The sequence below is a fragment of the Cardiocondyla obscurior genome, linkage group LG10, assembly GCF_019399895.1.
Source record: "Cardiocondyla obscurior isolate alpha-2009 linkage group LG10, Cobs3.1, whole genome shotgun sequence".
Lineage (NCBI taxonomy): Eukaryota > Metazoa > Arthropoda > Insecta > Hymenoptera > Formicidae > Cardiocondyla > Cardiocondyla obscurior.
Window position 1 is genome coordinate 6,887,652 of NC_091873.1, and position 22,469 is coordinate 6,910,120.

The 22,469-nt window shown below is 36.3% G+C and overlaps 4 protein-coding genes across 6 annotated transcripts; 3 read left to right on the forward strand and 1 right to left on the reverse strand.

Moving 5' to 3' along the window:
• Positions 1-1,345: 1,345 nt before the first annotated feature.
• On the forward strand, positions 1,346-14,538 carry Fasn1 (Fatty acid synthase 1). Of its 2 annotated transcripts, XM_070662442.1 has the most exons (11): positions 1,346-1,609; positions 1,925-2,017; positions 5,668-5,837; positions 5,916-6,272; positions 6,387-9,559; positions 9,666-10,137; positions 10,299-10,662; positions 10,749-12,238; positions 12,454-13,388; positions 13,538-13,774; positions 13,873-14,538. In XM_070662442.1, exons 3-11 carry the CDS (start codon positions 5,729-5,731, stop codon positions 13,972-13,974), a joined length of 7,239 nt encoding a protein of 2,412 aa, XP_070518543.1. In that variant the 5' UTR covers positions 1,346-1,609; positions 1,925-2,017; positions 5,668-5,728; the 3' UTR covers positions 13,975-14,538. The 2 variants fall into 2 exon arrangements, with proteins under 2 accessions (XP_070518543.1, XP_070518542.1); XM_070662441.1 differs by lacking the exon at positions 1,925-2,017.
• A 295-nt stretch (positions 14,539-14,833) lies between these two features.
• LOC139106021 (2-oxoglutarate and iron-dependent oxygenase domain-containing protein 3) lies at positions 14,834-16,648 on the reverse strand. Its single transcript, XM_070662469.1, has 5 exons — positions 16,461-16,648; positions 15,831-16,268; positions 15,602-15,755; positions 15,350-15,476; positions 14,834-15,271 (listed from the first exon to the last, which is right to left on the reverse strand). Exons 1-5 carry the CDS (start codon positions 16,562-16,564, stop codon positions 15,123-15,125), a joined length of 972 nt encoding a protein of 323 aa, XP_070518570.1. The 5' UTR covers positions 16,565-16,648; the 3' UTR covers positions 14,834-15,122.
• A 117-nt stretch (positions 16,649-16,765) lies between these two features.
• On the forward strand, positions 16,766-17,809 carry Galla-1 (cytosolic iron-sulfur assembly component galla-1). Its single transcript, XM_070662474.1, has 3 exons — positions 16,766-17,100; positions 17,269-17,532; positions 17,614-17,809. The coding sequence occupies exons 1-3, from the start codon at positions 16,923-16,925 to the stop codon at positions 17,712-17,714; spliced, it is 543 nt and encodes a 180-aa protein (XP_070518575.1). The 5' UTR covers positions 16,766-16,922; the 3' UTR covers positions 17,715-17,809.
• Positions 17,705-21,875, forward strand: LOC139106018 (serine protease persephone). Of its 2 annotated transcripts, XM_070662464.1 has the most exons (7): positions 17,721-17,846; positions 18,205-18,638; positions 18,835-18,973; positions 19,731-19,931; positions 20,455-20,720; positions 20,846-21,141; positions 21,269-21,875. In XM_070662464.1, exons 3-7 carry the CDS (start codon positions 18,880-18,882, stop codon positions 21,561-21,563), a joined length of 1,152 nt encoding a protein of 383 aa, XP_070518565.1. In that variant the 5' UTR covers positions 17,721-17,846; positions 18,205-18,638; positions 18,835-18,879; the 3' UTR covers positions 21,564-21,875. The 2 variants fall into 2 exon arrangements, with proteins under 2 accessions (XP_070518567.1, XP_070518565.1); XM_070662466.1 differs by lacking the exon at positions 18,205-18,638 and having other exon boundaries at positions 17,705-17,846.
• The last annotated feature ends 594 nt before the right edge of the window (positions 21,876-22,469 follow it).

Genomic DNA, 22,469 nt, shown 5'->3' on the forward strand with positions numbered 1-22,469 from the left:
CCAAGCTTTTTAAATCTCTTTACGGTCATCATTCAAGAAACGTACGAAAAAAATCGTCGTATCTAATCTTCGAAAAACGATACGCTTTTACCGAGCGCAAAAAAATGAATAACCGATGAGCGAACCGACGAGATTATGGAGCAAAGATTTCGAGGCCTGGCCTTGAAATCGACGTGTCGTTTATTGAAAACATTCTCTATCTCAATTTTAAGTTTGTTACTTAAGAAATTAATTTTGTTTAAAATTCGAGCCAACAAACGAATCCGAGCGATTGACTGGCGGTCGAAATTGATTTGTTTATTCACGGTGACGCAATATTTTGTTCTATGGAAAAAAAAAAAAAACAAAAACGTATAGAAATAGAATAAAATAGGCAAAAAGATTAACGTGCAAATACTTAACGTGCCAATAAATTTCCATAATCAACCAGAAACTTATCTCGACAGTTTTATTTGCAAGTACGTATATCTCCATTTTCAATATAATTGTAAATGTAAATTACGTCTGTATTTATATATAAATGGGTCGTAAAGTGTTTCTTTTCTCCAGATTATGGCATATCTAACTTGTTAATACTATTTATGTAGCCGAGACTGTGTTGATTATAACGTGATGACGAGACACTCGTAACTTTTCGTTGACACGCCGTATTTTGGATAGACGCAACAAATCGCGTACTTGAATAAACAGATACAATCGTACCCAGTCACTTGTTCTATTTTCTTTTCTCTCTTTTTTTCTTTTCTTTTAAACGAAGATAAAAAAACCCGAACCTTAACCATATACATAATTTCGCGCACGGCCACCGGCGGCGATCGCTGTATTAATACTTGCAACGCATAAAACGATTGCGCATCGACGAAGAAACGCATAAAAAGATTGCGCGCAGGCATCGAGGAGTATCGATTTTTTTTTCGTTCACGTGCCCGACGTTTTTGAGCGCCGGTAATGCTATCGTTTCCTCGAGGTGATAAGACACGCGGCTCGCGTAACAGACGAGGGAACGTGAAAGAATCGCGAGTCGCGACCGCCCGCCGCACCGCGGCATGTGACAGGCGCGTGGTTCCCGCGAAAATCTTACGGTACGACGTCGAAGCATAGATCGGTAAAACGCGCGGGGCGGGTTGGAGGCGAGGGACGGGGGGTGCCCGTCACGATTCTACTCGTGAACACGGAATTCACGGAAGATGATGGAAAGATGAGAGAGAGACGGCGGACGCGTGTGCGCTGTTTAGGACGCCGGGTGGAGGGCGGCGCATGCGTCCGACGTCCCCGTGCTGCGATTGGCCGCCGCCACATGGTCTGATGTCAGACCACGGAGACTGTGCGATTCAATAATAAGATCCTGGCGTGCTGGACGCACGCCAGTCCTCAGTTTGATCGCCCGACGACCTCTCCCGGTTGTTTCCCTCTGGAGTGCGAGAGTCCAGTCGCGTAACACGTTGCGCCGAGCCGAGAGAGCGATTTATCGCGAGCGAAGAAAAGCCCGGCCGCGGTTATTCGAAAGGTAACAACTAACGCCGAGCGCCGTCCACCCTCCGAGGAACGAAAGAACGGCGGCCGTACACGTCGCCCCCGAGTTCGCTCGCTCGCATGAGAATATCGCCAGGTGAGTCCTTGCGCGATCGATACCGCACGCGAACGTTAAACGGCGGCACTGGGGGACTCCGCTTCCGGTTCCCGTTCCCGGGTGACGTTATTGTCTCGGCTAACGGAAAAAGCCGCTGCGAAGCGTATCGCAGTTTCGTCACGAAGCTAGAGTTATCGTGCCATGTTTTCCCTTTCAGTCCTTTTTTTTTTTTTTAAACCTTCACCTCAAACACTTTCCGAAAAAATTGTAGTAAAATCGTTATTCTATTTTTTTTTTTCCTACGATATTCACGGTATTGTAACTGGGTTTTTTTTCTCTTTTCTTTTCTTTTAGAAATTCTCGAGACCTAGGAAGTTTGTTAAAATTGTGTGCTACGTGAGGAGATTGATTCGATCGAGTATCGAATGATATAAATAATCTACCGCGGTAAGCAATACGGATATTGTTGTACGAGATATTACAGATTGTCTCTTCCAAGTGATAGGTTTTTTTCCTAATGTGTTTCACAACGTACGCGTGCTAATGACTGGATAAGTACATACGTATGTATCTGCATATGTATTGCACGTACATGTAGTAGTATGTAATACATGTAAATAGAAGCAACGAGACACGTAAATCGGCGAAACACTTGAAGTATGTGTAAAAGGAAAGGAAGAGCCGAAAGTTTTCAAGATAATTGCAAAAGTCTCTAAAGAAGTACCACTGTGAGAAAAAAAAGCCTCAGGTAGACGTATCTAACGGATTCAGCGCGCTAAGTGCGCTAGATGCGAAGAGCGAAACGAACACACACGGTCAGTCTTACGTGTCACAGATTCGGAATACGTGAAGGGTAAACAATTGCGAGTATACTGCGGAGAGAATTTGTTTTGGACTTTTGTCGCTTTTTTTTTTTTTTTTTTTTCTCGTAACCCCGAAGCTCGAATCGTCGGAATAGACGACGTTACGCTGGTGCGTTTGTCATGCGTCATAACGTATACAGTTCTAGCCAGGCATCATGTCAAAACGTGTTTGTGAATTCGCAAATAACATACCAGCGGGAAGAAAATTTATTTTCAAATTGAGAATGCAACGTAATCGTAGTTTTATTTATTACATATATGAAAATCACGTCCTCGATTTGCAGCAATTTATTTTTCTTCTTAATTTTTTTTATTTTTTTTTTTTTGTATATATAGTTATTTTTATATTCCAGACAAATAACGAGACTCGACGAATATAAGCATATAGAAAGAAGAATTTGTTTAAAGAAAAACTCGAGCTCTGCAAATACTTAAAAAGTCGAGGGATTTTCTTTTTGCACGTTTACTGTTGCACTACTCACTTCTCTCATTCCTAGAATACAATGATAATTTAACAATGATATTACTCAATTACTAATTACAATCGCACGCACCTGTCGTGAATGCGTGGGCGCAAGTGTACTGAATGTGCGACTCTAATGAAGCTTAAATGATTGATCAATTAACCGAGCGACGATTAATTCGTCGAGGGATAAGAAGGCATGAGAGTTGACCTCTGCTTGTATGCATGATTAGTGATTTCTTACCTTGATTAACATCAAAATTACCAATGTCTTTATTAAATTCATTTATTAGCAATTTAAAACCAATGCAAATTTATTAGACGCAATTCATTTAGAGGCATGAAAATTACAGTTTCGCTTTTTAATACGTCATTATTAAGATTCCATTTTTTTTTATTTTACATAAAATTTAATAATGAAAAGTTTCCACGTGTCGCGCTCTTTGATACAGTTTTTTTTTTTAATTTTTTAATTACGTAATGCAACAACGTTTAACACTTATAACTGAACAGACGACTTTTTTCTTAGTATGTTATCAAAAATTTAATGTTTTTATTTTTTTATTAACACGATTAAAAAAAAAAGTAATCGGATAATTTTATAGTAATGAGTTTAATGCAGATCAAGATAAAATCATATAATATTCTTTATAAATTGATACTTAACGTCAAAATCTTGAAGCATTTAAACATTTTCTATGTCATTTTGCGTACGTATGGATGCAAATAACGTTAAAGTAATGTCTAGTTTAAAATAAGAACAATTAAAAGTAACAACTTCTTATCGTTATTAAACGGGTTTTTTTTGTACGCAAGCTCTATCAGACAGTGTATTATTTTAAGCTATATTACACTTTCAAAGTAAAAATATTTTACTACTTAATGTAGATGTGGTTGAATAGTGTTTCAGAAAATAGCAGAAAGCTTTTGGGAAAGTCTCATTGTCTTTAGGCATACTATATTCGCATATTGTCCTCGCAAACATTTAATTGGTAGACATATTACATAACATATGCATAATAATAGCGACCAAAGGAATTGAATTGAATTGAATTCAGTTATATACGCATCAGCAGTCTTGCGAATTGTGATAATGCGATAACGCAACCGACCTTCCAACTTGAACTTACATTTATTAGGTTGACATTACAACACAATCGAAAGAAATTGACGTATTCGTGGTTTTTTGTGATGTTTTTTTTTTTTTTTTTGGGGGGGGGGTTGAAACCTGACTTTATTCGCGTTTTAGTTGACTTAAGAAAAATAATGGATATGCTAATTAAGGTTTATAGTTGATAATTAGAAAAATTAAAATATCAAGGAATAAAACATGAGTAATATAATTTATCGAGACTTTGTTTAAATTATTTAATTAGGAAGTGGAATAATTATTTTTATTACGTTAGCTCGCAGGAATAACTTTTTCTGAATTACTTACAAATGCTGCAGCTAACTTGGTAATCGAGCAAATTACGTTTTTCATCAAATTAATATTAATAAAATGATTAATAAGACGATAAGAAAAGTCATAAAATTAGTAATAAAATAGCAAAATGTTTATGTCTATGTTTTGATCGATTGTGTTGCAAACATTAAGTAGCGAACAATACTTAATTTAGACAAACAGCTTAAAATTCCGTGATGTAACAGTCTTTCGGCAATTCCTAGGTGAATTTTTTATTCTTCGTCGCACAGTAACGTACGGATAATCTTATTAACAATTCAGTATAATACATAGAAAACGCTAGATTGACTTTATTCACTTTTTTTACAAGTCGATAGTGCCACGCATCGAAAAATAAATATGATATCGGAGCGACCTGGTACAAGACGAGAAATGTCTGCAAAAATTATTGATGACTCGGTTCTGTAATCAAGTATGAAAAGATTTCAACGAATTATATACGTCATAATGGCTGAAACTTTATATTATATCTATAGGAGTCAATGCGTATTAATGTGATGTAACAAATATCGTAATTATCACTATCGTATTATGGTATACGATAACTTCTCTTCTCGAGATAATTTAGCGTGTCACGTCTTCAGCGAATTTTCGTAAACGCTCGAATATTTTATTCTTTCAGCGAGATATATATTTCGATGCGTCTTATATAATTTTATAGTAACATTATTAAACAATTCCTGTTCTCTTTAATTAATTTGCAAATTGAAATGCGATACAACGTATTCTTCTGAAATATAACATTAAGATAAAAAAGAAAAAGAAAATTGTAACGATTTTTAATTAATTACTTACTATGAGTCATTGTTTATGTAATAATATTACGCTTACCTTTTGAACAATTGAGAAATTTTTTAAGAAAGAGCGACGACTCGTCAAGCAAAGTTGATTTATCCAGAAACTCTATTGAGATTACTCAATTAAGTATGTTATATGTCAATTGATGGTAATTGCGCGGAGTAATCGCTTGTAGACCGAGCGCATCTCAAAGAGACTGTTGAACGAGATTCCAGAACGAGATCGTTATGATTTCAACGTGACGGATAAGCATAAATGACATTTCTCCCTTTATTCCCGAGACGTAAAATAATATAAAATATGCTCTTTTGGAACCCCAATAAGATTACATAAATTCAACGAGATTAAACTGACCTGATTTCTACGTCTTCTATTAAATCTGAAAAGAATATCGATAAAGATTATGAGAAATCGAGAATTTCTAAAAAAAAAAAAAAACTATTTCTCTTTCAAATAAAACAAATGTTTTTTTTTTTTTATGTATAATTAATATGTTTTGTCTTTGCAGATAGAGATCCTAAACGGAGCTAAAAGATCGAGAGGAGAGAACGTCGATTTTTTTCGACAAGATGCCTGCTCAATTCGAAAGTGTTAACAGCCCGATGACGCGGGAATCGGCAATTGGAAATGGAGTACCGTATTCTATCGATAGTGACATCGTCATTTCGGGCATATCAGGTAATTGTCGGTCGCGAATAATAAAGGCACGTATTGTTATACTTATATAACGCATTGAACGAAAATGTTCTTTTATAGGCCGTCTGCCCGAATCGTCCAATATCGAGGAATTTAAGGAGAATTTGATGAAAGAAATGGACATGGTCACCGATGACGATCGCCGTTGGACAGCGAACAACGCCCACGGAATACCGCCTAGATCCGCCAAACTCAAGGATCTTAGCAACTTTGACGCTTCTTTTTTTGGAGTACATCCTAAGCAAGCACACGTAATGGATCCGCAGCTTCGCTTACTGTTAGAAGTTACGTACGAGGCAATAGTTGATGCTGGCATCAATCCCTCGACCGTAAGAGGATCACGTACCGGAGTGTTTGTCGGGGTTTCTTGCTCGGAAACGGATGATTTTTGGATGAGAGATATGGAAACTATAAACGGTTTGTACATTACGCAAAATAATTCCGTATGTCTCTCTAATCAATTAATATTTTTTTAATTGCCCCATGTTTTTGACAATGAAACTAAACCGAAGAATTTGCATCTCTTTACAGGATACGGATTGCTCGGGTGTTCGAAAGCAATGTTTGCTAATAGAGTCTCTTTCTGTTTTGACTTCAATGGACCTAGTTACGCGGTGGACACTGCTTGTTCCTCGGCTTTTTACGGCATGCATCAAGCAGTCGCTGCAATGCGTAACGGCGAGTGCGATGCTGCAATCGTCGGTGGATTGAATCTCGTATTAAGACCGGCGACCTCGCTTCAATTTCACAAATTGAGTATGCTCTCCCACGACGGCAAATGCAAAGCGTACGACGCTTCGGGTGACGGTTACGTTAGAGCCGAAGCGGTGGTGGCGATATATTTGCAAAAAGCAAAAGATGCGCGCAGAGTATATGCCACTGTAATTCACACGAAAACGAACACCGACGGATATAAATCTCAAGGCATCACGTATCCTAATGGTGAAATGCAGAATCGGTTGATGCGCGAAGTATATAACGAAGCAGGAATTAATCCCGCAGATGTGATTTACGTGGAAACTCATGGTACCGGTACTAAAGTAGGTGATCCAGAAGAAGTTAATTCCGTCGACAAACTATTCTGCAAAGGTAGAAAGACACCTTTGCTTATTGGTTCAGTAAAATCTAACATGGGTCACTCGGAGCCGGCCAGCGGATTATGCTCGATCGCCAAAGTGTTAATTGCGATGGAAGCGGGCGTGATTCCTGCGAATTTGCATTTTAATACTCCAAATTCAAACATTCCTGCCTTAATCGAAGGACGTATTAGAGTTGTCGACAAAGCCACACCGTGGAACGGTGGTATCGTAGGTGTCAACTCTTTTGGTTTCGGCGGCGCAAATGCACATATCGTTTTACGCAGCAATCCAAAACCAAAATTGTCACCGCTGTTAAACGTTGCCGAAGTATTGCCCAAATTAGTTGCCGTATCAGGCCGAACGGAAGAGGCTGTACATACTTTACTTGATAAAGCATTGGAGCATCGTAAAGACGACGAATTTCTTTCGCTGTTACACGTAATGCATAATCATGACATCCCTAATCACAAGTTTCGCGGTTACGAGATACTCGACGTCGATAATACGCGTGAAATGACCGAGATAACAAGTTCTAATGAGAAGCGCTCCATTTGGTTTATATTTTCGGGCATGGGATCGCAGTGGCCGGGCATGGCCCGTCAATTAATGGGCATTGAAACTTTTCATCGAAGTTTACGACGATGTGCCGATGCATTAGCGCCTCATAGCATTGATCTTATGAGCATTATTATGAACGGAACGGACGAAACGTATGAAAATGTTTTGTACTCTTTCGTATCTATTGCGGCTATGCAAGTCGCTTTTGTGGACGTATTGACATCGATAGGAATACATCCGGATGGTATAGTCGGACATTCTGTTGGAGAATTAGGTTGTGCTTATGCTGACGGTACATTTACTCCGGAGCAAACTGTTTTAGCGGCTTACAGTAGAGGCAAGGCGATTTTAGACTCTAAGCTTGCGCCAGGTGCCATGGCGGCAATTGGTTTGAGCTGGGAAGAAACCTCAAAGTTATGCCCGCCTGATGTAATTCCAGCTTGCCACAACTCTGCTAACTCGACCACCGTTTCAGGTCCACCCGAGTCTATACAGAAATTTGTACAAAAACTTAAGAGCCAAGATATCTTCGCTAGGATGGTAAACAGTTCCGGTTGCGCTTTCCACAGTAAATACATCGCTTCTGCCGGGCCTAAATTGCGCGCTGCGCTTGAAAAAATTATACCAAGTCCAAAGCAAAGATCAGCCAGATGGATCTCAAGTTCAGTACCCGAAGCCGCATGGGGCAGCCCGCTCGCGCAACTTAGCTCCGCCGCGTATCATGTGAATAATTTGTTGTCTCCTGTGCTCTTCCAGGAAGCGATCACGCATATTCCAGAAAATGCAATAACGATCGAGATTGCGCCACATTGCTTGCTACAAGCAATTTTGCGCAGATCATTGCCGTCAACAGTAACTAATATAGGCCTTCACAAGCGGGACCATGCAGATAATTTAGCATTTTTGCTGTCTAACGTGGGTAAGCTGTACATGGCCGGAGCACAACCTGATATTTCTAAATTTTATCCGTCAATAAGTTTTCCCGTCGGTCGCGGAACACCAATGATCGGACCGCTAGTCAGATGGGATCACTCTACTGCATGGGACGTGGCTGTTTTCAAACAAATATCGGGCCAGTCAGGAGAGTGCATCGTTCAAATAGATTTATCGAAAGAAGCGGATTCATATTTAGCTGGACATCAAATAGATGGACGAATTCTTTTCCCAGCCACGGGCTACATGTTATTGGTGTGGAAAACTTTGGCAAAACTGCGCGGTACCGACTTTGAACAATTGCCAGTGGTGTTTGAGAATGTGCGGTTTCAACGAGCTACCATTATGCCAAAAGAAGGAACGGTGAAATTTTCTATAACCATCTTTAAGGGAACTGGCGATTTTGAGATCTGCGAGGCCGGTACGATTGTCGTCAGTGGAAATATTCGTGCATCCGAAGCTATCGAAAAAGATCAATTGAAACTTCCACCACCGCCGACACCGCCTTCCGATGAAGAGGTTTTACCATTAAATAGTAAGGACATTTATAAAGAATTGAGGCTGCGTGGATATGAATATCGCGATATCTTCCAAGGAATTAAATCTTGCGACAACTATGGAATTACTGGTGAACTTCATTGGTTCGATCAATGGGTTTCGTACATAGATACTATGCTTCAGATAACCATAGTATCCACCAAACACAAGTTAATGTATTTACCATCGCGTCTTCAATACGCCGCGATTAATCCTGTACTTCACAAACAGTTAGTAGAAGAATTATCAAAAGACGACGGATTACCGGTGTATCATTATAAGAACATCGATGTCGTGAAATCGGGCGGTATCGAACTTAGGGGATTAAAATCTTCCTTGGCACCTCGACGACAACAGACGCAGGCCGATCCTAAATACGAGCGATATACTTTTGTGCCTTACGAAAATTCGCACAGTTTTGTAGAGGATCCAGCGAGAGGAAAAGTGCATGCGCTTACAGTACTTTTACAAATCGTATGCGAAAACATGATGTCATTAAAATTGAAAACCGTGGAAATTGCGGGTGAACGAGCAGCAGAAGCTCTCTTAGCGCCGGTTGTTCTCGATATTTTCAACGGCGAATTAGGCTCGCCTGTTGTAAGTATACTATATGATTTTAATAAATGGTTTTTCTCGAAATTTTAATTTTTTTTTTATTTTTAGTGCCGTGTTAATATTAAAAAAATTATTTTTTTTGTTTCAGATTGATTTACAAGTGATCGCAGCTTCTACCGACAGTTACACAGCAGGTTTAAGTCAAATGAACATAAATGCTGACATTCTCGCGCAGGATATGAGTAAACCACTTCCCGTTCAGGATGTACATTTTATTATAGCGGCAGACGTCGTGTCTAATCAATCTTATAATGTTCTGAAGAATTTGGGGGCTGCTTTAAAACCTGGTGGTTTTATTTTACTGGAAGAAACCGCTACGCAACTAAATTTAAAGGCCGCATTAGAAGAAACTGATTTAACTCTAGCCGGAAAACAAACTGATCCCATAGGAAAAAGTTATTATTTATTACTGAAGGCGCAGCGAAAGCAGAGAGAGCCAATAGTGATACAAATCACAGAGAAAAATCTTTCATGGTTGGAAGATGTAAAATCGGCACTAAAGAAATCCGATAGCGAAGATCAAGAAGTACTTCTTGTATCCCAAGGCGAAAAAACACTTGGTAAGATTACAAAAAAATTATCTCAATTTTTTTAACTACATATTGTTTTACTTGTTTTACGTAAAAGTTTAATTGCCTTATAAAAACATAAACGTAAAAACGTAATTCTCTATCGATTGAATATGTATAAGAAACAATATCTGATTGATTTTTATTTGTAGGCTTGGTCGGACTTATGACTTGCATACGACGTGAAACGGGCGGTGCAAACGCACGTTATATCTTTATTCAGGATAAATCTGCCCCTAAGTTTGGCTTATCCGTTCGATTTTACGTGGAACAGTTGGACAAAGGGTTAATAGCTAATGTTTTAAAAGGAGGACAATGGGGCAGTTATCGTCATTTACCATTGGATCAACAGAGCAATGTGTCTTCTCTACAGGTGGAACATGCTTACGTGAATACATTAACAAGAGGAGATCTTAGTAGCTTGAGATGGATTGAAGGCCCATTAACTTATTATCGTTCTGACAATTTTCCTAATATGAAGTTTTGTAGCGTATACTATGCGCCATTGAATTTCAGGTAAGTTTCAACAAAAATTATTTCCTTATACTTTTAAGATAAATTATAAAGGTATAACAAATATATATAAATTATATGATCGACAGAGATATTATGTTGGCGAGTGGCAAATTACCACCAGACGCTTTACCAAGAAATATGGCTACGGAAGAATGCATATTGGGACTTGAATTTTCGGGGAGAGACAGCGACGGTCGTCGCGTGATGGGCATAGTCGAAGCTAAAGGATTAGCGACCACTGTGGTTGCAGATGTTGACTTTTTATGGGAGGTACCTGAAAAGTGGACATTGGAGCAGGCGGCGACGATACCTGTCGCTTACGCGACTAGTTATTATGCCTTGTTTATACGAGGTCAATTAAAGCCAGGCGAAAGCGTATTAATTCACGCCGGTACGGGTGGTGTTGGTCAAGCAGCGATTGCTATTGCTTTACATGCCGGTTGTACCGTTTTCACTACCGTTGGCACGTTAGAAAAAAGAGAATATCTTAAGAAAATGTTCCCACAACTAAATGACAGACATATTGGCAACTCCCGAGATACAAGTTTCGAACAGCTAATACGTGCCGAGACTCAAGGACGTGGAGTCGACGTCGTGCTAAATTCATTAGCAGAAGAAAAATTGCAGGCCGGTATTCGGTGCCTAGCGTTCGGCGGGCGTTTCCTTGAAATCGGAAAGTACGATTTGTCGAACGACAATCGTGTAGGAATGTCAATGTTTTTGAAAAATACGGCTTTCCACGGTATACTGTTAGACGGGCTTTTCGGAGATGATAACGCGGAGAAAAAAGAATTGGTAAGACTTGTTTCGGAAGGTCTTAAGAACGGTGCGATACGTCCGCTTCAATCGACTGTGTTTTCGGAGCAACAGCTCGAGCAAGGATTCAGATTTATGGCGACAGGCAAACACATTGGAAAAGTGCTATTAAAGATCCGCGATGAAGAACCGAAAAAACAATGTGTAGCACCAGCGCCGAAAACAGTTGCTGCGATTCCACGTACTTATATAAATCCGGAGAAATCATACATTTTAGTCGGCGGTCTCGGAGGATTTGGTTTAGAACTTGCTGGTTGGATGGTCGGCCGCGGCGCCAAATTTATCGTTTTAGTATCGCGGTCAGGAATACGCACTGGTTATCAGGCATTATGCGTACGTCGCTGGCGCGAAAGTGGTGCAAAAATTGTTATCTTTACGGCAGATGTTACGACATTATCGGGCACTGAGCGCTTAATTCAAGAAAGCAACCGGCTGGCTCCAGTAGGCGGTATATTTAATCTGGCGGCTGTGCTACGCGATGCTCTAATTGAAAATTTAGAGGAGGCAGATTTTAAAACGGTTATTTCGCCAAAAGTCGATGTCACAAAGAATCTAGATACAGTGTCGAGAAAGCTCTGCCCATCGCTAGATTACTTTGTAGTGTTCTCGTCAGTATCGTGTGGTCGCGGCAATATGGGTCAAACTAACTACGGTTTCGCAAATTCAGCTATGGAAAGACTAATGGAGGAAAGACAGGCTAATGGTTTACCCGGTCTCGCTATTCAATGGGGTGCTATCGGAGATGTTGGTTTAGTCATAGGTAATATATACGATATTTAATACGAATTTCAATTAACTATTTTCTAACTTTTTGATTTTTTTTTTTTTCTTTGATTTTAAAATATAAATTAAATTTTTATTTATATCTATTTTAATACCTACGTGGACATATCGTTATTTTAAATTTATTGTACAAATATTTCGTATATTTTTTAATCATAGTTTTTCTTTAAATATATTTTTTTTTTTTTTTAGAAATGATGGGAGACAATGATACTGAGGTGGGCGGTACTTTACCACAACATATGTCGAGTTGCCTTGCAACAATGGATGTATTCCTACAACAACCACATCCAGTGTTGGCTTCCGCAGTGCTAGCTGAAAAATTTAAATCCGACGACGGCAACAAAGCTGACATTATTGCAACTATTGCTAATATCCTAGGTATTAAAGATGTTACTTCGATTAATCCTAGCAACAGTTTGGCCGACTTGGGTATGGACTCGTTAATGGGCACGGAAATTAAACAGACTCTTGAAAGAAATTACGATATCATATTATCTGCTCAAGAAATCCGTGTCTTAACCTTCGCCAGGTTGCAAGAATTATCTTCTAGTGAAATACCGAAAGAGCTGAAATCTATCGAGGCGAATACGACAACCACTGTAGATTCAAATGAGCATAACATGCAGTCACTGCTGATGCAATGGCCGAGCAATGAAGTGTTGCCGAAAGAGGCACTTGTTCGCTTAAAAACGAAGAATTCTAAGGGACCGACATTATTCATCGTTCACGGTATCGAGGGTCTCGTTAAATCGCTGGAATATGTGGCTAACGAACTCGAAAGACCGTTATGGGGTCTGCAGTGCGTCGAGCAGGCGCCTCACGAAACTATATCAGAATTGGCTGAATTCTATGTAAAGGCTATTAGAAAAGTTCAAAAGAAAGGACCATATCACTTGGCAGCATACTCGTTTGGAACTTGCGTTGCTATCGAGATGACTCTACAATTGGAATCTGCTGGAGAAAAAGTAATTTTGAGTTTAATCGATGGCTCTCTGGCATTCGTACGACAACAATGTGACATTATTGGCAAACTCGAAGAGATGAAAAATGTTACTTCCGAAGGATGTATGAAAGCGCTGGCATATTTCAGTATACAATTTAATAAAAAAATTAGTCTTAACCAAGTAAGTATCATCGATTCATTAATTTTATCTATTTTTGTAGACAAAGATATTCGCACTGCATATTAATTTATTAAATTGGGCAATTTAAACAATAATTTATTATATAAATTTAAATACTCGTTTTACGATTTACGTTTACGTTATTTCAGGCATATAACATTTTGAAGGAGAGTAAATCAGACGTGGAAATGTTTGACAAAATGATAGAAATAATAGGTGATACGCCATTTACACAGGACGACTTAAAAATCGCCGGATATCTTTTATTCAAAAAGTTAGCGGCTACTGTAATCTATAATCCGAGTAAAAAAATCCAAGGACCGGTCACATTAATTAAAGCGACAGAAAACTTTATACCTCTAGAAAAGGACTATGATTTATCAAATGTAAGGAAATTATTTTTATTTTATTTTTACTGACTTTCTTCAACACACGACAGATTGATAAAATAACACATACTATACCTTTCTTTTTTTTTTTTCAGATTTGCACACAACCCGTTAGAGTAGAAGAGGTATCTGGTAATCATAGGACAATATTGTTGGGAGAAAGTGCGAAGCATATTGCAAATCTTTTACAAGTATAACTTGCGGAAGAACATTCGTATCTTTAGTTTTATTATATTTCAGAATGATTACATATACCGCGTCACTGATAGAACTTAATATTTTCTATAATATAGAGAAGTTGCGCAAACAATGTACATATATATCTTATATCTAAAACTTCAATATGAAGTTATGCAAATACGATATACTATATTGCTGCAATGTGACTAAAAAGTTCTATACGAATTGACAAAATTATTTAATTTGCAAGATCCTTTCGTATATATTTTATTATATACTTCAAGATTGTAACTCAAAATTGTGTTTCTCAACAGTCAAATCACGCGAAATAAAAAACATGCTAGGATACGTTAGATTTTTTTTATAAAATGGTATTGTATATGACTATATATTACCATTTATTTAAATAAAATACAAAAATTTTTGTGATTTTTAAGTTTAAGAACTTATTTTAGAATTACGTTTGTTACAATTGCCAAAGTCATCAAATTAAATAACTATTATTTAATTTGTATTAATGATGGACGTAGCATTACTATTTATTTATGTGTATTAATAATTATTATCCTATATATTAAAAATTGATGTTTATTATTTTTCCTTTTGATTAATAGATATTATGGTTTTAAGCAGAATGATCTCATAATCTTTAGCTCGATAAATTTTTTTAATTAAAGCCTTACATCATATAAATATTACGAAGAAAATTGTAAGCGACAATAAAATATATTGAAACATTTAATTTATAATTTTACTTAAATTATTAATTAAAATTGTTCATTGTCCGAATTACTTGCTATTATTAAAATATTCTGAATAAATATTAATTTCTTTTTATGTATAGTATGTGTTACTTTAAAATAATTCAAGGCGTAATTTTTGCTGATATATTAAATAAAAAAGTAATTGTATTTTTTTTTAATCAAAAGTACATTGTGGATAAATCAAAGTTGTATTTTAAATAATCTTAATTTTTTCATTATATAATTAAATGCATTTTAAACGTAAATTTATATTAATATGATACATACAACTTACTTTTTTTTATAATACTATTATAATACTGTTCATTTGTAAATTAAACATATTATAAATAAAAATATTGTTAATGCTACGTATTTTATATCACGTATAATTAATGTATAATACTTGTAAGGTGGAAAACTTAATTTAGTGTCTCAGTAAAGTATAAATCGGATATCGCGGCGCTTTCATCGCATGTAAATGATACCGTCAAGGCATAACGAGTACCAGATTTTACTTTTTCAACTAAATGTAAGTTTTCACTCCCTGAAGTAAACATTGATACTCTTCCTAAAATTATTAATAAATTATCTCATTAAAAAAATCATTTCATTATAATTTGTGATTTAACAATTTTATGAACCTTACCTTTTCTTGGTTCTATTGTAGTGTTAACGTCATTTTTATCCATAAATATAAATCGACCACCTTCGAAATCTTTATTATAATCACTTAAATAGAGTAACGATGTATAATGAAATGATTCGTACGTTTCCTGAAATCGATAATTTTTATTTTAATTTATTTTAATTTATTTTATTTTATTTTAATTTATTTTAATTTATTAATTTTATTTTAATTTAACAGTTAAAGGATATTATATAACGTCTCAAAGCAAACCTTATCGATATGTGGATGCCAGTATTCATCGTGTATAGTTTTTGCAGGCTTATTAATCATTCGCGAAAAAAAAGTAGGTTTAGTTAAGTAGATCTTATTCATATCTATACCAAAATGGTGTGCTACTGTATGCTGTATTTTCGTCTTTACTACTCTGTAAAATTAAGGAAGAACCTAACATATATGTATTACACAGCACGAAAAAAAACATACGTAATAAAAATCGTACTTATAGATTGCCGAATCCATGCTGTTGAATATTTTTTTTGCCTCTGCATGTTTAAAAATATTGACAAAACCCTGGCCCTTACTAAGAGCACCAGAATGGAGATCTAAAATACTTACACCACCATCAGACCCAGCCAAATCTAATCCACTTTTTGCTAGTTTCAATAAAACATCTGCCTCTGTTGCCGAGACAAGTTTATCAGTTACATATCTACCACATTTTTCTGGTACACACCCAGGGTATTTTTCTAATTCGTCTCTATAATCCGTAGAGCACTCGATGTTTTGCGCGCGACTTACCAATACATCTTTCTGTTTTGCTAGATATATTTCTTTACCCTGCCTATTATTATACCAAACTATTAGCAGAACTCCTAGTATAAGAATACATCTCGACCAAACTCTTTGATATGGAAATGATACGATAGGTCCGTATTTTCTACAAGACAGACGATCAAACCGTTAGTAATTATTTTTATATCCGTGAATTTTACTATTTTATTTTAATAAATTATATAATTTCTTAATCAGAATGACGAGGAGAAATAAAATATTGAATTGAAAGAAGGAGACAGAACCGGTACTACGACAAATATTTATGACAGTACAAAACTATGACTTTTATACGTACGATTTAACGGAATCACTCGATTTTTCCGCTTGAGCTTTCTCCGGAGTTATGCTCTCCTTTTGCGCGCTTTTTTTCTTTGATTTTTTTACTTCCTGCGCTGTCATTGTGATTTATTCGCTATTTGTATCTTACATATTAAAAATAATATCGACTTATCTGACAGCTAGGTTAGTTTCAAAGATAATCGAACGATGCTACCAATAGTATCAACTTTAAAAATTAATATCAGCATTCAATACACGCTTGCGCAGAAATCGGAAGTAAGTTAGGTTACGCGTTAGGAAAAAATGTTCGATATAGGTTGGCGATATTATCTTTCGGAGTGACGCGACTTACTTCTTGTTTGTGGTCGTGGAGTGGACGTACAAAGCTTTTACTAGTCTTCACCGAATGTCTCGTCCTCGCTCGTCTCCCGTCTCTCGTCACCGCGAGTACAGATGACGTAATTCGCACCATGCCGCTATGTTTCTTTCATTATTGCCGCTGATAAGCATGCTATCCTTCCTTCGTAAGTTATCGATCGGCGGAAAGATTAAGGATGGTATACTGCCCGAGGCGGTCATGGGAACGGCGGAGGATCTTTTGGTGGCGAGGAATCAAACGTTAAAGACGGATATCGAGTTGAAGGAATCCGTTTACGGCAAGTTTTGCGCTCTTCATTTGTGTGTTGTAAACCCGCGACTTCTCGGGCATCGCCCGAGTTTCGGACAGACGGTGCGACATTGCAAATGACTTGCACTTGTTCATACTTGTTACAAATAATGGAACATTTTTCGTATTCTCACGGCGATCTTTCGTCGCTTTTCAGACTTATTGAGAACGATTAAGGACCCGGAGAAACCGCAAACCCTAGAGCAACTGGACGTTGTTTACGAGGAATGTATAGAAATTTGTCGCAGCACACCTGGAGGAGTCTCCGTGATTCGCGTCGAGTTTAACCCTACAGTGCCCCACTGTTCGTTAGCGACTCTCATAGGCTTGTGCATCCGAATTAAATTGGAACGTCAATTATCGGCATCATTTAAATTAGATATTTATATCAAGAAAGGTGCACATTCCACTGAACAAGAAAGTACGTATGTTCCTTGTATTTTATATACTTTATCTACGCGTTAAAACTCACGGTTTCTTAATCAAATGTGTTATATTGCAGTAAATAAACAAATTAATGACAAGGAACGAATAGCAGCTGCAATGGAAAATCCGAATTTACGAGAATTGGTAGAAAAATGCATACTAGAAGAAGACTATTAAGTTTCGTGATAAAGCAACATACAACTCAAAGACATTTTTCTAAAATATAATTTTAATCTAGTACGTTATGGTGTAAATAAATAATATATATTTTATTCTGATGTATAATTAAGCATAATTCATCACGTGCAGGTAACTATAACAAAGTCCTTTTAATAAAAATATTTAATAAAAATAAAAAAGCATATGAAACTAGACAAAGAATGTAATCTCACAATTATATATTCAGAATTAATTATTTTCTTTTGAGGATATAACAAACATTTTGCCAGTAATAATCTAACTTAACAGATTCAATTTTAATAACTACCATAAAGTACCAAATATATTTTATAAAACATTTTATAATAAATCAATATATATATTCCTTAAAATAAAAAAATAAAAAAAAGCAAAGTAGTTAACTTTTGTTAAAGAGTTTAAGAAATATTCTATTTCACTATAGTGCAAGAGAAATTAGAAAAGTTAATTTATACAAAATAATTTTTAGGAATTAAATATTTTCAAATCTTGTCCCGCTGCAATATAATACGTCGTGGAAGAATGATGCTCGGACGAGTAATACGTGGAAATTTACAACGTAAAAAAATAGTGAAATAATTGAATTGGGCAAGCTATACGTGCGATATTCGCAGAACATCGCGTGATTTATGCAGTGTTGCGCGCAGTGTGATAGTGATCAAAGCTACTGTGCGGGTATCAATGTTACTACACACTTCTGCTGGTTCTTTAATGACTATACCGGATCACATTCGCGTCGCGTGGTTGTTAGTCGTCAGTCGAGTCTCGAGTCTCGAATCTAACAGTGCGTCGTGGTGCACACGTTTTTTTTTTTTTTTATATCGTCAGTCTGAGTTTCTCAAAGAGAATATTACTGGATATTTCCAAAAATAAGTGATCCGTTTAAAAAGTGAAAAATTCAAAGTACAAATAAATATTTTTTTTTTGCAAGAATATTTTAATTAATTATCGTTAAAAAATATCAAAAGTTAACGACTTTGCAATTAACGTTGTAAATTTGAGTTTGTAGTTGCACTCTCAGAAATATATTTTTTGTTTTATCCATTAACTTAATTAAATTACCTGTGAGTATATATTTACACACTTTTTCTTTTTTTAGCCAGAAGAAGTAAATGTGTTCAGCATTATAAATATAAGTCATTGTATGCTCAAGATGGACTTTAGCTTGTTCTCAATTTTCATCGCCCTTTTATTTAAATTTTGCACACATGGCGCACCAATAGAAGAGGAATTTTATGGTATAAAATATGTGAATATTACACACATTAAGACGTTTACTGCCTTAGTGTTGTTACTATTTACGAGTAAATTTAACGAAAACAAGTCTGGGATTAAAAATTAAGTAAATATGATTAGTTAAATTTTTAATACATTGGGGAAAAAACCTTATAGATGATTCAACTTCATTGAAATAATTTTTGCAAATTATGAAGTTTGCTATTGATTGCTATTGACCTATACTCTTTTAGTTGATAAACGTCATGAAATAGAGTTCGAGGTGAATTATTATCGCAACTATTTGGTTCATATTTAATTTTTCTGATTACAATAATGATGATATGCGCAATATCGAAATAATAAACTGCATATTGATTTAATAATCGTATTCAGTATTAACAATTGGTCGTTCTTTTTATTTTCTGTATTATTAAAATTATATATCTATTAATTTATATATTTATATATTTCCATTGGCACAATAGTATGCGCATACTTAATTAAATGAAACAAAAGATCAACATAAAAGTTATGTGTTCGTAAATTTTTAGCATTATTCAATTAATCAATCAACATGCATAATTAAGAGATTCGATAGAAGATTAATTTCTATAAATCGTCTAGTGAAATTTAGTGCATTAGTAAACGCGTGGGTCGTAATTATATACTTTTAATCACCTACCTGGACTTTTCTTCGAGGGTTTTCCCTATAATTATTTATAAAGCGAGTAGAATGTGATCTTGAATTAGAAAATAATCTAGTTTTGTTTCATACAGAAGGTAGTTCCTGTACCATGGAAAACGGCGATACGGGAATATGTAAAAAGATATACGAATGTCCATCCAGACTACAAGAAGTGAAGGAAGGTAAAAGGAGTTCTAATTCGACGGGACGTTGCGGATTTCAAGATTTTACAGAAATCGTTTGCTGTCGGTTCAATATTACGGATAAAATAGGACTTCGGCCCGCAGAGATAGGTATATATTTTTTTTTTCTTCACAAAATTGCTACCGATTAACATTCCATCTTTATTCAGAAACAGGTTTTTCAAGGTTGTTATAATTTTTGATAATGATTGGTTTAATAATGGTCTTTATTTTCTTATCTAAATTAAGACGAAATGTTATAATAAAAATTAACGTTAATATATTTTTACAGAAGCACTAAGGACGTGTTGTGTTATCTTACAAAAGCTTACAATATTGTTGAAATATACTATTTGCACAAACGTCAGCGGCAAAGTTTCTTAAAATTTATTGTGTTTATCGCGATTTTAATAAGTGTCATTAACGAGACGCGCGTATGCAATTGTACGATCGTTTCCGAGAATCTTGTTTAAATAATGGGCGGCCTTGGGATAGAGACGATGATGTAACAATCGTCATTTACGGTCACGGTTTTATAAATCTAGACAGATCGGTTCTGCGCTGACCGGCTAATTATATGTATTTTTTTTTTAATGCAAAAGATGTACGTACATATCTATATCTGAATTTTTAGCATGTCGGCAATACGAGAACGAGGTCCAGACTGACAATAAAGTGAGAAGAGCCCCAGCCCAGGTGCAGTTCAACATATATGGTGGCGTGCAATCTAAACGCGGAGAATTCCCGTATATGGTTGCTTTGGGATACGAAAACGAAGACCAAAACGATGACAATTCGGAAACGATCAAGTACAACTGCGGCGGCACGTTAATCTCCTCGCAGCACGTGCTGACCGCTGCTCATTGCGTCAATAATATACAAGAAAAAGTGCCGATAGAGGTAACTGTTAACTCCAAGTTCAAAATCGCGATTAATTTAGTCCTATCACCGAGATGTCTGTAGTTAAGTCTAGCGAAAACGGTATGTCACCTTTGTCAAGGATTATAAATCACATTTATTTTTAGGTGAGAGTCGGAAGCGAAGATTTGAAAAGCATTGGAGACGACGCACAACGAATTCCTATTACGAATGTAATAACGCATCCACAATTCAAGCGCAGCGTGAATTATAACGACGTGGCTATACTAAAATTAAGTACACCTGTGCGTACGACAAGTAACATACGACCAATCTGTATCCAAACGAAATCTTTAGATACCATGGACACAGAAACAAATGCGACATTTATTGTAATTGGATGGGGCGCTACCGATTTCGGCGAGGACGGTAGTACTAAATTACTAAGGACACCTAGCCTCAGGTAAAGATACGACGAAAATACAAATATAATAAAAATAATTAATATATTATATATAATATATAAAATAATTAATTTTCTTATTTTATATTTAATATAAAATACAGTTAATTTCTGTTTCAATTTCTAGCCTCGTGGACAGAGAGTCGTGCTCGAAATCGTACAACAATTTTGGCAAGCTTCCTCGCGGTTTAGATGAGAGTATGCTGTGCGTGATAGATACTAATGTTACGAGAAGATCGGACGCTTGTCAAGGAGACAGCGGCGGCCCTTTGTTAATGCTAACTGGACCTAGTCAGAGTATTGTGGGAATCACGGCTTTCGGACAAAGCTGTGGAGGGTCTACCCCGGGAGTATATACAGCGGTATATTCCTACTTGGAGTGGATCGAGAAGGAAGTTTGGCCGGAAATGATCGACGAATGATAAACGAATTGCCTACTTTCATTATGACTTGAGATTTTCCGTTCGGTGACTCGGCATGGTTAATGTGACGCGATTAAAATACTTTATTAAAGCAATTTGTGACGTTATTATGCACAGTTTATTACGATATCTAGTCTGATGCTTTATTCGTGTAACTCAATCCGAACAGCATTTATTTTATTCAATCTCTGTCCTATTATATTGTATGCTTTAGGGAATTTTGTACTTTTACATATATAAATATGATTCTGCTTTTGAATAAATTATACCATTTTGTATGTACATGTTTCAATAAAACGTGAAGATGTTTAACTTCCGATTTTTTATTTTACTTGAACCATACGCACGCTTCGCGTGTGCTATTTTTCAAAAGGTCCTAATTTGTGCGCGTTATTATAATTGGGGATATTATATAATTTTTATATTTCTATATGATGATGACAATTGAGAGACCATAATCTATGTTCGATGGAGTGTTGCCAGTTCAAGAAATGCAATTATAAATTACGAAAGAAGATTGATGCAGCTTACCAATTTGCATGAGGTGCAACGGAGTTGAAGAATGCTGCTGGTGACTGTAACATAAAGAAAAATATTAATGTAGACATGCTAGTTGGTTCATAAGTTTAACAAAAAAAAAGTAAAAGTATTTTTGTTTTTAATTTAATTTTAAAAAATGTATATTCACCTAAGAGTTGCTCCGCTGATGCAGGATGCCCCCCGGGCCTGCTCCTCCACTCAGATGGGACGTGACGAGCCATCTTTTCGCGCACAGGAAACTCGCGAACGCGACCGTGATTTTACATTCGCGAATTTATTAATCACTTGCGCACGTTATTTTTCGACACTGCTGTAAAGAGAAAATCCTGAAAACAAGTTACTGGCTTACCCAATCTGCATACAGCG